Source organism: Caloenas nicobarica, chromosome 4, assembly GCF_036013445.1.
Source record: "Caloenas nicobarica isolate bCalNic1 chromosome 4, bCalNic1.hap1, whole genome shotgun sequence".
NCBI lineage: Eukaryota > Metazoa > Chordata > Aves > Columbiformes > Columbidae > Caloenas > Caloenas nicobarica.
This window is the reverse complement of record NC_088248.1, coordinates 6,895,780-6,912,844: the sequence shown is the minus strand read 5'-3', so window position 1 is coordinate 6,912,844 and position 17,065 is coordinate 6,895,780. Positions and strand designations below refer to the sequence as shown.

The 17,065-nt window shown below is 37.0% G+C and overlaps 1 protein-coding gene across 3 annotated transcripts in view; it reads left to right on the top strand.

Moving 5' to 3' along the window:
- Positions 1-17,065, top strand: part of TBCK (TBC1 domain containing kinase) — a 101,241-nt gene that overhangs the window by 27,716 nt on the left and 56,460 nt on the right. For all 3 annotated transcript variants that reach the window (XM_065633550.1, XM_065633551.1, XM_065633552.1), the window contains exons 5-17: positions 2,740-2,854; positions 3,438-3,511; positions 4,601-4,742; positions 6,010-6,070; positions 7,374-7,435; positions 8,258-8,319; positions 9,044-9,192; positions 10,168-10,306; positions 11,714-11,813; positions 13,765-13,814; positions 14,176-14,305; positions 15,159-15,257; positions 16,550-16,612. In XM_065633550.1, the coding sequence (XP_065489622.1) occupies positions 2,740-2,854; positions 3,438-3,511; positions 4,601-4,742; positions 6,010-6,070; positions 7,374-7,435; positions 8,258-8,319; positions 9,044-9,192; positions 10,168-10,306; positions 11,714-11,813; positions 13,765-13,814; positions 14,176-14,305; positions 15,159-15,257; positions 16,550-16,612 (1,246 nt within the window). The remainder of the gene's footprint in view (positions 1-2,739; positions 2,855-3,437; positions 3,512-4,600; positions 4,743-6,009; positions 6,071-7,373; positions 7,436-8,257; positions 8,320-9,043; positions 9,193-10,167; positions 10,307-11,713; positions 11,814-13,764; positions 13,815-14,175; positions 14,306-15,158; positions 15,258-16,549; positions 16,613-17,065) is intronic.

Here is a 17,065-nt window from a genome sequence, read left to right as displayed (position 1 = left end):
GGGTATTTTGTGCCACGCAACTGTCATTACAGCTCTGGTTAGTCAGTGGTGTAGCCTGGTTGCTACCATGCCTCCATTTTGCTGCCTTTTCTCCTGTGTTGTTTCTAGAGCTTTTGCTGTTGTTTTTATCCTCCTGTTAAAGGAAGGTGCTGAAACCTCTGCAGCTCAAGAGCCTCAGTGGCTAAACCATTCCCCTAAATCTGTCATAGTTTGACATTGGCTAGTCTATTGAAAAACAGGCTTCCAGATTATCAGGGGAAAAGTTTCTGAATCTGCTCAGAGCTCTCTGCCAACATTGGTTAGTGTAAATGTCGTCCTCACTTAGGATTGTGTTTTCTTTTTTTTTTCTTTTTAAAGCTCAGCTTAACCTGAAGCCGGGAGGCAGCTGCAAGAGTGCACCTCCTGCACTTGCACAACCCCACTGCAATCCTTGCAGTGTTGCTGGTGGTTTGGAGAGAGATGAGCCCCACTGAAGTGAGGGGGTAGCCTTGGTGCTCATCTCCAGGGAGGGACGCAAGGGGCTGTTGCTGAACGTGGCCCTGGGGAGTTTAACGCAAGGAGATCTCTTGTGTTCAATAACAGTAACGAGTGTTGCTAAGTTCTAAGAACCTTGGCAATGAAATGAAAATCTCAGGGGTAATAACCACAAACAGTGTGTTTTACCTAATGAATTAAATAAGAACTAGTTAAGGTGCAGCAGCAGTATGAAGACGTTGTTGTGCAGAGTCCCCTCTCTCCTGGGAGGTGGTGTCAGTGCTTCAGCTGGAGGGTGAGGTTCTTGGCTGAAGGCTTCGCCCAGCAGGGTGGCATCAAGAGCTTGGGAAAACTCAGGATTATGTGTAATGAAAAAATACTGATCATTCATGTGTTACTGGTCATTGTAACGCCATGGAGGATTTATCTTAAAGAGCAAAGAATCTGACAGCAGTGTTTTCAGGCGTTTGCTCGTGTTCTATTTTCATGAATTGTAAGAGAAGATGGAGAGTAAATGGGTAGCTGAGGGCCCCTAGTGCCACCAGAGCACACTGCACTCCTTGGGCACATCGGCCACAAAATTGCACTTTGTATTTACTTTTGTTTTTTAATACAAATAAACACTTTTTAGGCTAAAATACCTCATGCTGTGCTAATCGTTCCCATGTCATTGTTTCCTTACTGGAAACATAAACTCTTCTTCATCATTTGTTTTTTCATGTCTTGTTTTGCAAAGCTGTGCAAAAAGTGAGAGAGAGGATTCTGTTTGCAACCATTATTGTTAATATTTATGTTGCAGGCAAAAAAAACTATATGCGGAAGCCGAAGAATTGTAAGGTACATTTTTTGCCACTATTATAGATCTGCCCAAGAATGGCTGGGAGGAAACGTCACAGAGCCAGGGACCTCTGATGCTGTGGTGAGAGTGGGAGGGATGGGGAAGGAAAAGTGCCAGTGAGGGAGGAGCGTTATAGTTGTGGGGTTTTGCTTTGGTTTCGTGGTTATTAGCCCTGTGGTTTTGGTTGAATTGCTGAGACCTTGAGAATCGCTTCCAAATGCTGTGGTCTGAGATGCAGCAGTGTGGACATGTGTTAGAATAGGTTCTTTTTGTGCTTAAAATTTAACTTAAATGTGTATATTTACAACTAGTGTAAAGTAGTACACAGCTCTCCTTCTAGGAAAAAGGTTAGAGTCTAGAGAAAGGCGCCATGTAAGTTAACTTAATGGTGGCCTTAGACTATTATGGAAATGGCTCTTTTCTGTACTTCTGTGTTGCCCTAGTCACAGAATTTGTTGGAATTGTGGCTTTTGTCAAAATCTATCTATTTACTCTTGTGACAAAGTTTTGGCATTCAAACAGGTATGAATGGCAGCAAATAGAGCTTTAATAAAGAAATTAATTTTAGTGTTTGCTTTTTTTTCTGGACATTTTGTAAACAAGCGTCTTCAGAGATAAAGTTGCCAGTCAGGCCTGAAATGTGGTCTGAGGGAGAGTGGGTGGGAAATGAGGAGGATAAAAAGTTAAAAGGAATCTCTCTGGGGGACACTAGATCTGTGCCTTTTGTTCTTATTTTGGGTGCACTTTGGAAGTCTAATACTGCTGGTCTCTGTGCAAATTCCTGTTCACTTGTTCACAGAAACTGCTCTTTAGGGCTGTCAGTTCTTATGGTAAATGATAACTTTTGTCAAAATACTTAGATATGTCAAAGTGGTTTGGGTGGTAAACTTTGTCATTTCTCTCCAAAGAAGGTAAGGTTGATGCTTCCAAGGTTCTAAAGCAGGATGTGCTGAAAATGAAGATTTCAGATGACATAGGCGTGATGTAGCCGAGTCTCTACACCATCTTCTGGATAAGCTCCAGTTAACATCTGAGTTTCAAACGCTTTTGTTCAGTCGAACTTTCCTATGAACATCAATATCAGACTTAAAAAGAACAAATAAAAATAAAGGAAGGTTGGGATTTTTTTTCCAAGTTAGTTGAGGTATATATAATAGTTTCTGCCACAGATAATATGTTCTATTTTGTCACAGTTTTCTGCTGTTTTTAAGGACAAGTTCAGGGTGAAGAAATGTGGTTGTGGGATATTGAGGAGCTGTGTATGGCACTGAACATATCCTACCATATTCATTGTTTATCTCAAACTGTTCTGGAATCATAAATGTCTCAGTTTCGTTTGGAATAGCTGTGGAACTCTCTCTACATTTTTACAAATTAAAAAGGGAAACGTTCAGTATAGCATGTTCTTTTATCTTTTTTTTTTGCAGTTCTTCAAGGATCTTATGCATTGCGTATGAGGTTTTGCAAGGTTTGCAATATATGAACAAACATGGAATGGTCCACCGAGCACTCTCCCCTTGCAATATTCTTCTGGATCGAAAGGTACAGCTTCAGGAATAAATCTGTTCTGGTTTGGTTTTTGGTTTTGCCTCTTGCTGCCAACAAGTAGCAAGCTATTGTATGTCATATATGGAGACTCCTCAAAATAAAAGCCAATGCCTGAAAAACTTGATTGTTTGAAATACGTGTTGATACAGTTAAGGAGAGCAACATAGTAATGAGTTGACAGAAAGGACTGGAGGAGCAAGGCTGGGTAAATGGAAAAGGTGAGGGAATAGTGGTGATGCTTAGGGAGTTCTAGGATCCAAACAGGATTTTGAACAGTTTTCAAACAGGAAAAATATTCAATTTTAATTTACTGAAAACATGCTGTAACTGACAAAGTTCTGGTTTTCATGTGCGTTCCAAACAACGTGAATACTTAATGCTCTTGGAAAGTTAAAGCATTAGGAATTAAGTGCCTTTGTAACTTGCAGTGGACTTTTGTGCAATAGGTTTTTTTGTCAGTGTCTGTCTTCTGACAGATAATGTAACTTGAAATGCCTTTTTTTTATTTTTAATTTAAACATAGATTCTTCCAAGGTTGGATTCTGCTACTGTTGATCATATATTTTTTCCTTTCCAGGGACATGTGAAATTGGCTAAATTTGGCCTCTACCATATGACTGGTCAAGGTGTTGATGTTGATTTTCCTATAGGGTAAGGATGTAGCTACACAATACAAATGTATTAAGGATGTATTTTTTCAGAAAATATATTTATGTTTTGAGAAATAATCTTTAAAAATATGTTGTATGCATAGGGTTCTAACAGATTGTGGCTTTAATTGGTATTACACAGAAACTTCTGATAATGTCTCTGAAGAAGTTATCATCTGGCTAAGTGAAATTAATGAAAGACAGAGAATTGGTACCATGCAAACATGTTGCTGTAGCTATGTGATGTTGATCCTTATTGCCTAGATTTGCCTTCAAATGCTAGTAGCTGCCTGTGTCTTGGATTCTGGAGGTAAAATCTGATTTCAAATTTAGGAAAAAGCACAATCAGTGCCTCACTATTGCACACCACTGTAGGCCTCTTGTCTTTTTATGATTTTGTGATTTATTTTTTAGTGATCTTACTGTCTAGCCAAAGTGGTATGCTTTGTTGGAGTGTTTCCTTGCCACTCTTTGGTTTTTTTGGAGGTGTCTTGTTGCTTACAATGGAAATACTGAGCTGATTCTTAAAGAATCATCCTCAAAATAAATAATGATGTGTCCCTTCAAAAGGTGATATTTAAATTTTTTTTTTAAAGTATTATAGTGAATTGTTGACAGAAAAAGTGACAATGTTATTTGAAAATGATGTAGCAGCAGGTAAAATGTGTCCTCAACACCTTTTGTTACTTTTTTTACGAATTCAAAAGTTATTTGATGCAACATTGTCAGTGGAGAGGAATATGGCCACCACCCCCAAATATGGGCCTAGGATATATTTGTTTTATATACTAGTGCTGAAACTCAATATACATTTTCTTTGAGATATGTAAACATGCTGTTTTGAAAGCTACTGTTATTTCCTCTCATGAAAAAGGCAGAGATTTGACCTTTTATGTAGTAAGCATTACGTATTTTGCAAATGGAGAGAAACTTTGCTGCAACGTGTAGATTTTGACTGAATAAAATAGAACAATCTGCATTGTTATGAATTCTAGTTTCTCAGGATGCAAAATTTATTTTGGTTACTGTAACTGAAACGAAGGGGTTTTGGACAGACAGGATGTTACTTAATGTTGCTGCATCTTTCTAGGTACCCATCGTATTTGGCACCTGAAGTAATTGCACAGGGAATAGTCAAACCAAACGATCATACTCAGTCTGAGAAGCCTCTGCCTTCTGGCCCTAAATCAGATCTGTGGTCTCTTGGTATAATATTATTTGAGCTCTGTATGGTATGTAAGAGGATAATTCTCTTGATTGTGACTCTTGGGGAATTGTTACATTAATTTGATTGCTCTTGAGTGTGGAGTTAATGACACTTTGCTCATCACCCGAGTCCAAATATCAGAATATGTTAGTTAGCGTTCCTACCTGGACAGGATTGGTGGCGATTTAAGTAGCAAAATGCATATTGGCTTGGTATGAGTATGTGCGTTAACCATGAAGGGCAGCTGCCTGTTCAGACACAGTGATGCAGTCGCATGATCAAATTCTTAGCAAAGAATAGCTTCTGAACTAAGAAGTCTCTCTAGATAATTTGTTGTTTTAATTGCGCTTTTAAGCATGAAATAAGCATTGCTGTCATGCCCTCATTCTCCTTGGAAATTATGAGTAACTAATAAAGTTTCATGGAAGGGAATAGAAGGGAGAATCTGCCTTATTGCCAGAGTTTAAAGACCTTCTGTACAGAATTAAGGGTTTATTTGGAAAATGCTTATTTGGCTGTAGAAGTTGAAATAAATTATGACATCATAATCTTTACTATTCATATATGTTAAACTGGACTTCTTTAATTCAAAGACAAAAACGTTCTGTAGGGAGGTATGATCTAGCAAGTACTTCAATATTGATATTTAGTCTCATTACGTAAGATAACTGAATTCTCAGACAATTGCATAACCAAGAACCTATTTTATACAGTGATTAGATCAAGACATTGGAAATAGTCTTCTTTTGGATATTCTGCTCTTCTTTAAATTTGCATACTGTTCACAGATCATTATTTATTCTTTTCAATAAGTAGATTTTTTAAAAAACACAATAGCGCTATTTTTTGAAACACATTTAAAGGGATTTTCAGATGGCTTTTCAAAAGCACTGTGCAATAATACAAGCTATGATGATTACCATATTTAGTAGTTAATTACCTTTGTTGATGCTCAAATCGGAAAAAATAAAGTTTTTGAAAGCCTGTTACTGAATTAATAATAAACCTGCAGATTTGCTAAGGCAACTTGAGACTTTGTGTTGCATATTTTGGGGGGAGTTGCGTTTGTTCCAGTTAAAAGATGTTAACGTGCTTTTTTTTTTTTTGTGATGTCATGAAACTGTTTCTACTATAGTTGGGGTAAATAATGCTTTCCAACAGTTTTTTCTAAATCTAAAATTCATGCGTAGAAGCTTATTTCACTGTCTTTGTATATATATGGGCATGTATGCTATCTAAATACTTCTACGTAATACCATTCAACTGTTGATTTGATTTTGTTATTCATTTAGGGGAGAAAATTATTCCAGAGTTTGGAGATAGCAGAAAGATTGAAATTTATTGTTATGTTAGGTAAGTAGCACAAAATCAATTTTTAAATTTTCCAAACAATTCTATAATTAGAACTTTACAGACTAGTCAGCTTGTGATGCTCAGACCTAAGGCACTTTACCTTTTTCAGCTTTCCTCTCTAGAATTAAATAGACATTTGAAGCATGGTTGCTTGTCTAGAGAAGATACAGAGGTGAGTGTCAGGAAAAATAACTTTTCAGAAGAACTCTGAGTACGTTAGAGTTGGGGCAAACTATCAAAAAACATGCTCAGGAAAGGTAGTCATTTGGATGGTTATTTGTTGTTTTGTGTTGCAGGAGGTTTCTGGAATGAGTTAGGAATTGTGTGACACTAAAGAAAACTGTCCCCCGCACTAGCAGTGCTTGTGTACCAAATCCAAGCAGGGAGAAGCAGGACTTGAATAGGAAGACAGAAAACAAGAAGAGGGCTGAGAAGCCTCTTACTGGATCCAGGCTTTTCTTTCTGGCTTCACCTACAAATTATAAAACGTTACTGTAGATGTGGAATTTTTGCTTAATGTAAATGAGTCTGTAAGCGGGACTATTTTGTGGCTTTTTAAACGTGATTTGTTGTGGGGTTTATGTATGAGCCATGGGGAGGGGAAGGGCACGATTTTGCAATTTGAAGCGTTATTAGTAAATAGTTATAAACCAGAGCAAATAGTAACACTGTTGAAGTTAGTTACTGTCAGTAGAAACATCTCTTCCATTCAACAGTTAGTGCTTGGGTGCTGAAATTCTGACTGTTTTGATAAGTGATTTGTTAAGAAAGCTTCCTGAAGCATTTCAGTCCCTTTCAAATAGAATGCAAGTTACTGGTAACCTTTATCCACTGAAAAACATTCATGTCCCGACTTGGGAATTATTTTTTCAATAATGTGTTGAAAACAAGTTATAAAATACTGCTGGTGTTATCTGCAAGTAGCAACAAAATGAAAACTGCTTTGAGCTTCCATGTGCAGATATTTTAAAGTTCTTTCAGGGATATTTTTTTTAATAAGTGGAAAGAATTTATTTGGCAGAGCCTGACACTCTGGATTTACTAAGCCTGCAAAAAGACTTTCACTCTTCAGTTAGATGTGCTGCTTAACTTTCTTAGGCTTCAATTTGCTGTCTGCATAGGTGATAGCAATAATTTTTATTTCTAATTTTGAAAATTCACTTTCAGGTGATGTGGCAATGTCAATAAAAAGCCGAAGTTAAGTGTGTTTTTGTCGGAGTGGGGTTTCGTCTGATATCCTGTGTAATTGGTATCATTTTTTCATAGTGTTTTATTTTTTTATTGTTCTGTTTGTTTTTCAAAGGCTGTGTAGATGATATTGTAACTGTGTTGGCTGAAGAACATGGTTGCCTTGATATTATTAAGGTTTGTGGAATTAATTTGCTCTTCCATGCTGCCTTATCCAAAACATTTTATTATTGTTGCATTGTATTTCACATATATACATATATATATATATATATATATATATATATATATATATATTTATTTATTTTTTAACTTATTTGGTCACCTGTTGTATTGCAGTATGAGGAAAAAAATTGAAGCCTAAACTATGTATGAAAGATCCTTTCACATAGCCGGTATTGGTAATATTCATTCTTTCCTAAAATTACTGTCAGTCTCGGTAAATGTTTATGCTCTCTGAATAGTTCAATAAGTTTTAAATTTTCTTTGAAGTGTGGGAGGCTTAAATATTTTTCTTCCAGAAATCTAGTCTTTTGTCTGGTCCACTTTACACATTCTGATAATGTAGGTTTATACAGTTCAAATCCTTCCCACCCCCAAAATTAATCACCGAATTGTAGTGTCTGTATATTTCTGAGACATTGTGTAAAAGGATTCTGACCATTAGCAGAAGGGAGTTCCCAGGTACTGCACTGTATCAAGCTGGGTACAGAATATCTAAATTAAAAAATAAAAAGTTGTATACATTGCAAACTTTTTTGATTTTTTTTTTTTTTTTAATTATTTTTTTCTCCCCAAAGCAAATGCAGGGTTGGAGGGTGAGAACTCCTCCTTCCCACCATTTTGGTGTCACACAGCTGACCTCGTAGGTGTAGGTGTGAAATTTTATTGCCCTCAAAGGAATAACCTGTATGTTAAAAGTTAGGTATGAGTTAAGTGGCTTCCTGAATTAAGATGGTAATAAACAGACTTTGTCCATATTTTTTTTTTATGTTCCAGGACCTTTCTGAAAATATTGTAGCTCTACTGAAGAAATGCCTTACTTTCCAGCCTTCTAAGAGGCAAGTATTCAGTCCAAATGCCTTGGACACTCTGCTGGGATACCAGGAAATTATAAGACTTGTTTGCTGAACCTTTTTTGGAATACTGGTTTGTGCTACCTATAAGAAATTCCTGGTTTTATTGCTTTTCAGTGTTTAAAGGGAAGAATTGGGGAGGGTGGAAATCAAGTGTGCAAAACCCTGAGATTGAATCTGAGTATTTTGGGGAAAAACTATCAGGCATTTGTAGTTCTACATTCACAGCTTTTCCTGATTCCATGTCTGGAAGTTATCGGTTGTTACTTAAGTTCTGTTGTAGCCAGAATTAAGGCTGCTTTCTTCAAATCTCCTCTTTCAAAGTACTTCTTCATGATGTCAGTCCACCACAACTTCCTTTTGAAAACTGAAGTATGCTTTTGTTCTTTAATCAAGGCTTTGCATTTGCATTTTTTCCATCTCTGTTTAGAGGAATTAAAGGACAATTAATAAAATAGTTGCTATGTACATGAAATGAAGGTGAGATCTGAACTTGAGCTGTAAACAGACTGCGTGGTGTGTTGTGCATCATGAAACTAGTAGACTACAAAGCTAGTAGACATTTTTGCTCTTAGACTTTCTGAAATCCAATATAATTTAAAATAATTTGCTAATATTTTTTACTGAGGACAACGACATTTCTCACTGAAATGTAACATTTTTGGAAACGCTTTACTCTTAGTGTTTTATTCTCTTTTCTTCATTGAAGGCCAACTCCAGAGGAACTGTTACATGACAGTTTGTTCAGTGAAGTATCCTCAGTATATCCTCCCTTCCACAAACCTGCTGGTCTGTTCTCATCTTCTCCAAGGTGTGCTAATTTAACGCTTCCTGAAGACATAAGTCAATTATGTAAAGGTAAAAGCAGGTAGTGGGATTAATGCCGTTGGAGGGGGAAGGAAACGAAAATGTTTTTTGCATTTTTCTATAGGTGCTTTGTTGGAGAGAAACTATTAAATGTTATAATACTACATTCTTGTAATAAGTTGTTTAATGGGCAGAGATACGGGCAAACATGTTTTGAGGGATGTGTGCAAGTCAAAGCAGGGCAACTTGATTTTGTGCTTCAACCTCAGGGAATTATCAGTTATTAGTATTCAAATCCAGCTTGGAATATCAATATCATCATTTGCCTTTGGAATTCGGATATGTCCATGTACAAGGTAGTTTGTTTTTCACTAAATTGTGTTGTGAATTGGTAATTGGGTTCTGCTGGATCATAGCATGAGATGATTTTTGGAAGTATTGGAGAACTAAATCCTGTGAAAGAGATCACATTCTAGAATAAAAGACAACTTTTCTAAGTTTTAAAACGACAGTATGCTGAAGGTGTTCCCCTTCTTAAGTCGTCATTGACTTTTTCTGAATAACTTAGAGATTTCTGTATGTTTAGAAAATGTCATTATACAATTTTTGGAGACTAAGATTTTATACCTTGTAAGTCTGGGTATTGTGTGTGAGGGGAAGATAGATTATAACTACTCACTATGATTCACTGGTTTTTGTTTGGTTTTGGTTTTGTTTTTTAAGACACACAGGAAGCGGAAGTCCACACTTCAACCTATATAGCTGATTGGTTCTGTTTTCTGGCACCAAGGCAAACTGCAGAAATATCTGCTTTTTCTGACTTCTGCCCATCTGTTCTTTCCTTATATCTTCCTAAAGGGCACTTGTGAAGGGAAGATCCCTTTTCCTCTAACTTCACATTAAGCCATAGGGCCTTTCATGCACGACAATTTTTTTTTTTTTCAACAATATGTATTTGGAGCGGTAAGAAGAAATACAAGCTGCCTAAAAAGCTGTAACTCATTTTTATGTGGTTTCTCCTCATAGATGAAGATAATGATTACCTAGCAGAAAGGTCGATTGAAGAGGTTTATTATCTCTGGTGTTTGGCTGGAGGAGACTTGGAGAAAGAACTTGTCAACAAGGAAATCATTCGATCAAAGCCACCTGTCTGCACACTTCCCAAGTAAGGAAGGAGAAGCACTTTAAGGGAAAGAAAGATGAATGGAGAAGACCAGTGATTCTGAGAGAGCATTTTGCTTTGGTTTTTAGTTTCAAGACCCATATGTACAAAAAATATTGAAAACAGTGTTCTTGAACAGCAGGAAATCATGTCACTTCCCCTCTTACCCAATTTAAGGCATTATTTGCATGCCTTATGTCTGTCGCCTACATGCACTTTATATTGCTTTCTGAAATTTGAAGAAATGTAGGTGAAGTACAAAATACTGAACTAGACGTTCTTAAATTTAAAACACTTTCCAATAGCTTTAAGTAAAAATGTCTCACTACGTCAACAGCATATTTGTAATTGTAATTTAATTTCATACGTTCTGTGGCAAATTCTCACATTCTGAATTCGTTCACAGAGCAGCAGTGCTGAGTAGTCAACCCAATTATTCAGTAGATCAACTGATTACTTTTTTTTTAAATGCATAGTTTCATGACTTATAATTTGGTAACAGCATTTTAGCCATTACTTACTTTTATCTTACTGCTGCACATATTGCAATTTTATGTGATGCATTTATGTTTAATCCTACATTCTGATGTTAATAAGCATAATTATGTGTTCATATAGATCCGTTTGCTGGTTCTGGGTTTTAAAAACACATGAAGTCAGTATACAGCCAAAATATGCAATATTTTGGGGGGGGGGGGGAAGCTGGAGCTATATTAAGTGATATTTTGGTGGTAAAATTAGTGTGAGATTTTGGGGAATTGCCTGTTTCTGTACCCATGGGTGAATGCATGTGCTTTTGAAATATGAGGGGGAAACGTTTTTCGTCATGCTAAATATCTTGAAGATGAGGTGGTAATTTCAAAAAATGCAATCTAACTCCATCTTCTAAGTAATGCTGAGAATGTTAGCTCCATTTCTGAAAATCATTTTCATGCTGCCTGCTTTAAAAATATCACTAAATAGACACCTTGTGTATCTGTACTCTTTCTCGGATGCATTTGTATCCTTCGATGGACTGCAACAGGAAAGGTCTGGTTCAGACTTTTGCTTGTTTTTGTCATGGTGGGAAATGGCTTTCATATGCCAATAATGTTTTATATTTGCCTTTCACAATAAATGGCAGTCCTGCTCTGTGCCAGATCAAGGAGTGAAAGGGAATATTAATCTCATACCCATATCTCATTAGAAAACTTGAAATGTGCCTTTTTATAGCAAAACCTGAATAAATTAAGGTGATTGTACATTCCCCTGATAGCAGGTTTCATACCATGTGGAGTCAATACAGTGTACTTCTAACAGCTAGGAGTTTGTTTTAAAGAGGAAACTGATTGATGTAAGAACTTTCTATTTTTTTCCAGCTCAAGTCTTATGTTATAAAAGAACTTGATTTTTTTTTCCTCCCTTTTGAAGCTTTTTATTAGAAGATGGTGAGAGCTTTGGGCAAGGACGAGACAGAAGTTCCCTCCTAGATGACACAACTGTGACTTTGTCTCTGTGCCAGCTCCGAAACGTAAGAAGAATTTTGTGCACTTGTTCTTATGTATTCACTGCAAAAATATTGTTTAAAGGGAATATGGAAGAGCAGCTTCTACTGCCGTTCCTACAAATGACAGTGTTATTGACTCTAAGAGAACACTTCTTGGCGTCTGAGTCAGATTCTGATTTATGCTATTAAATTGCTTTGTCTGCAAAAACTTACTAAATTTTGTTTATCTCTGTCACTCCATCCCCTTCCTGTGTCCCTCCCTTTCCTTATTTCTGTACAACTGCTTTGTTCTGGTGTAGCCCCAATTGTTCTGTAGTACCTGATATTTTCCACGATTGCTAAAGTAACTGGACAGTGTCTTCCTGCATTTTTTAATTCCTGTCTGTAGGTGGCTCACAACATGTAAAAGAAAGATCAGTTTGGTTCAGTTCAGTTCCTTAAAGGCTTTATACTTGAAGTTGGATACCAAGTTTCCAGCAGTTAGTTACTGATCTTTGAAATATACATCTATTAAACAACTAGCTCAAAAGATCACTTCAAAGCATTTTGCCAAAATGCTGTAATGCAGTTTTCTTCTATCTTCAGCGGGAAAATCAACATATGATAATTCGTAATTTTGCCTGATGTAATGATCAACTGATTTACTGCATATAATATTTTAATTGTTCACATGTCTTTGCACATGTAGAGCTTTATTGCTGTAGAATTAGAAATCTATGCTGCACTGTTCGCAGCTTGCTTATTACAGTAGCTAAAACAATTTTGTCACAGGCTTCATATAAAACCTTTCTAGATGATTACAGGGATTAATATAGAAAGGAAGGTGACTCCTGATCTCTGCCACCATTACCTTAATTTTGGAGGCAATGTGGCAATTACTGTGTAAACCTATTTCTTCAGTAGAATTTTGCATTACTACACACAAATGCATGAAAACAGACCAAAGAACTGGGTTGTTTTGTTTGTCTGGTTGGTTGGCTTTGCTGGGGTGGGGGTGGAGGTTAAATGTATGTAACAGCTATTTTAAAGGTAATCTGCACTGCAGCTCCTACTGTTCTTCCTACAAACAGGGAGCTTTCAAGGCTTTAAAAAAACTTTTTAATCTGTAATTTTGGATATTGCTACCTCCTTCTATAAATACAGCAGCAAATAAGTATATACTGAAGTTTCATTTGGGGGAAGATGCAAGCATGAACCTTGCAGTGTTAGTTGAAATAAATTTTTGAACTTTTGCAGTTCTTCAAACACCTTTCCTAGAGCAGAGCATGATGCTTATAATCAAAAGAGGATCAGTACTGAATGAACTGACAATGAACTATTCAGTCAGTCCCAGGAGGAACAGGCTGTGTGCCATATGCCTTTAAGTTAGGGACTGAACTGCAAAACAGAGCACTGCGGGGAGGATGGTATTAAACATCAATCACAATGCACCAAAGATGTCTGAAAACTTCAGGCAAAAGTCCAGGCATGCTTGTCTGTCACCTTTCCAGAGACCGTCTATATTTCTGTGCAGCTTTCAGATGCTGCTATTAAAAGGAAATCAAATTTGCATAGCTCTTGTACTGATTTAAAAAGTTAAACCAAGTTGTGCAGTTGCTTTGTAGCTACTGGGATAGGAAGTCCATGTACAAAAATGAGGAAAAAAAAAAAGAACTGTGTCATACTATTGATGTATTAATCTGTGGCCCATAGCAGCTATTTTTTGTGTGAAAATAGGTTTATGATTGAGGTGAGTGTTATCTTCAGGCAGAAGAATTTCCATCCACTCAAAAAGCCTGTATTAGCAAAAGTTTTTAGTGTTAAAGGCTGTATGTTTCTTTGCTGATGGAGGACTGAGCTAATGTTTAGGTCTCAAGAAAAGCTGCTAAATTTGGCAAATAAATTGCTAATAAATAGTTTTCGTATTCGACTAAGTATTTCCACTTGAATTCAGAGCAGCATTCTGATAAGAAATTACTTTTATTCTTCATTTCAGAGACTTAAAGATGTTGGCGGAGAAGCATTTTATCCATTGCTTGAAGATGAGTAAGTGTGTGTGTTAGTGCGTATACAAGGAACTGAATTTTGAGTTATTAGTTTTATCTGAGTGGCACACTGCACAGCTAGACAGAACTGTATTCCAAAGGCAAACCTAACACGTCCTTGTTTGGCTCTTAAAGTCAGTGAGAGCTGGTAAGCGCTCTGCACTGGTGGCCTTAAGGCCCTGATACCACAGCAAAGATCCTAGCCTGTTTCCCTGTTCTGGAAATCAACTATTTGTTGTTTTGAATATTCAAAATTATCCACTTGTTTCTGATTCAGAAATGCATCACAATATGTTCATTTTTTTCACAATGATTTGTATTTCTTGCTGTTCGCTACTACTATCCTAAATCTTTTTTTCCAGCCAGTCGACTTTACCTCATTCTAATAGTAGTAATGAGCTGTCAGCAGCTGCTAGTCTTCCTCTGATCATCCGAGAGAGGGACACAGAGTACCAGCTAAACAGAATTGTCCTGTTTGACAGGCTTTTGAAGGTATGGAATCTTTCTGACGCTGGATAATTTGATCTGGTCTGTTAATTAGAGGATTTTTAAAGGACCGAGTAATTGAAAAAGGAAGCCGAGATACAAGAAATCACAGTGGGAAAGGGGGAAGAAAATGCTACTGAAGTATGAGAAGATTGAAAATAAAAATATGAGAAATATGTCTTTTTAGTAGTGATGAATATAAAAGTAGATTTTAAAGTACACATGAAAATAGAGCTGCTGCTAATACTTGTTATTTACTGCAGAAAATACTTCTGTATCCTGTATTTTATAGCAGACTAAGCTATTACAGCTATAAACATGCCTGTAACATTTCTGCATTTCTAAGCAGTAGGGTACTTGAAAAACAATACCAGTCTTTACTGGAGCAGTGCCATGTTAGAAATATGGGGTTTATACTGCAGGCGGAAAATACCAGTCTCTAATTTACAGATATGCAGACAGATGGATACTAGCTTAAGAATGAGAGGTGATGCACATCCTTAGGTGCAGTACTTGGGAAGGTATGAACTAGAAATGGTTAGTAAAACGAAGTTGGATACATAGTGTGAAAAGACACATATAATGAAGAAAAAGCTTTTAAAAAAAATTTGGGGTTGTAAATTTATATATCCAGTATATACCAAAGCACATGAATACATTTATGAGAAGGAATGGATATTGTGACATCAAACAGTGGTCCTCCATCCAGGCTTTCCAGTTAGGAATGAAATTTACTTGTTCTGAAGCTTGCATTCACTGTTCAGGCTGACAGCATTTGGAAAGAACATCCCAGGATTGGGATTTGAATTGTTTCAGTTACGTGGTAACAATTTTTGCTGTTAATTCCTTCTCTTTGAAGGCCTACCCATATAAGAAAAACCAAATTTGGAAAGAAGCCAGGGTTGACATCCCTCCTCTTCTGAGAGGCATAACCTGGGCTGCCCTGTTGGGTGTTGAGGTAATGGATAATGGGTGATGGGTAGTGTGGGAGGGCACTTGCAGAAGTTCCAGTACTGACTGGGGTGGGAATGGGATAGGGATGGAATTGACAGAGAAGTGGAATGGATTTGAAGATTTGGCAGGTAGAATTACTGGAATTTTAAACAAAATGAGTAACGAAATTGTGTGAACAAAGGCAGTGTTCAGACAAACTCTCTTCTTGTCTCTAATATTATGTGATTTCAGAGAAAGTATGTAAACTTAACTGCCTTTAATTTTGATTATGCAATGGAAAAATACTACCCATGCAGCCAAATTTTGCTAGATTGTTTAAATACAATTGGTAGTTAATGGAGTGTTCTTGTTTTTATTTTTAATATTCTTAACAAATGCAGTTAGAATACTTCTGCTCCACTCAGTGATAGCTGGGCAAAACAGGATGAAACACACAAAATGTATTTTTCTCACCAATCAATGCACTTCCTCCAAAGTCTGGAGAATTAGTAAATGAAATGTAAACCTTTTGGACAAAGGACTAGTAAAGAATGTCCCAGAAATGAGGACTTCTCCCAGAGATTGCTTGACCACCCAGCTTCTGCATCTACCCTGCTTGCAATCTGGAGTACTGCAGCAAAGAGGCTCTTATAGAAAACATCTCAGGTTATTTATTATAGAATATTTAGCTTAGGAATTTAGCTTAGGACGTGACCTGCTGAGTGCTATACAGGGGGTTTTTTGCTATATTGTGAAGGTAAAGAACAGCAGCTGGTCAGGGTTGTAGCCTGGGTCTTGGGAGATGAGTCAGTTCTCATGCTTCATCAGCTTACCGTCTGTACAGCGCAGGTAGTGGTTCCCTGTCCCATAACATTCAGATGGACTTGTTAGCATGTCTGTCTTGGGATTCATGCACGGACAGGCTACTTAAAAGTGGTGTATACTGGCAATATCAATATTAATTAACAGGCAGTGGCTGGGGTAAGCACCGGATTTAAATTGAGAGCATCTCTTAGCTTGAAAATAGAGAACTGTATCCAGTACATAGCTTTCCGCATAAACAACTGAATATCACTGAAGATTGTACTGAGGAGGTCACAGAAAGGCCTATATGTCCTGAATTATAACAGAATAAAGATGGTTTTGTTAAAATTCAGCTGTCAGTATTTTCTGTTCTTTGGGAATTTTTTCAGGAAAAAGAAGTTGCTAACTAAGGCACCTAACTTAACCAGTCAACTTCTCTATATCAGTGTGTACATTGTCACGTGCATTTATGTTAGTAAGGGCTTTCTAAATTCAACTATTTTTCCACATTAGGGTGCCATACAAGCAAAATATGATGCTATTGATAAAGACACACCTATTCCTACAGACAGACAGGTAAGACTTCCAGTGTTATCAAATATTGTCACTTGAAGTAACGCAAAGATCTTGTCTACCAGTCACAGTCATTTGCCTATTGCAGCAGATGTGGCTGATGATACTAACAGGGTTTCCCCGTCCTCTAAGCTTATTCATGCTATAGCGAGCATCTTGTAAAACAGATAGGAACCAGTAGTTAAATTATAACAAGTGGAAAGTGAAGTCCTCATTTACTTCAGGATCGCTGTTTCTGTAGCAGCAGCAAAGTGTAGTGAAGAATATTGCTGATGTATTCTTAAAAGTCCTTCTTTTATCAAATATTTGTTGTGCCTGTTGGATCTTGTACCAGAGAGTGCTGAGTACCCTGAGATCCTGCAAGGTGAGCTGTGCTTCATAGAAATGGGTTCCAGAGCAATGAGATTCTCCAAGAAGTCTTGCCAGATCTAAAAAGACAGCACAAGCTACAGCTGT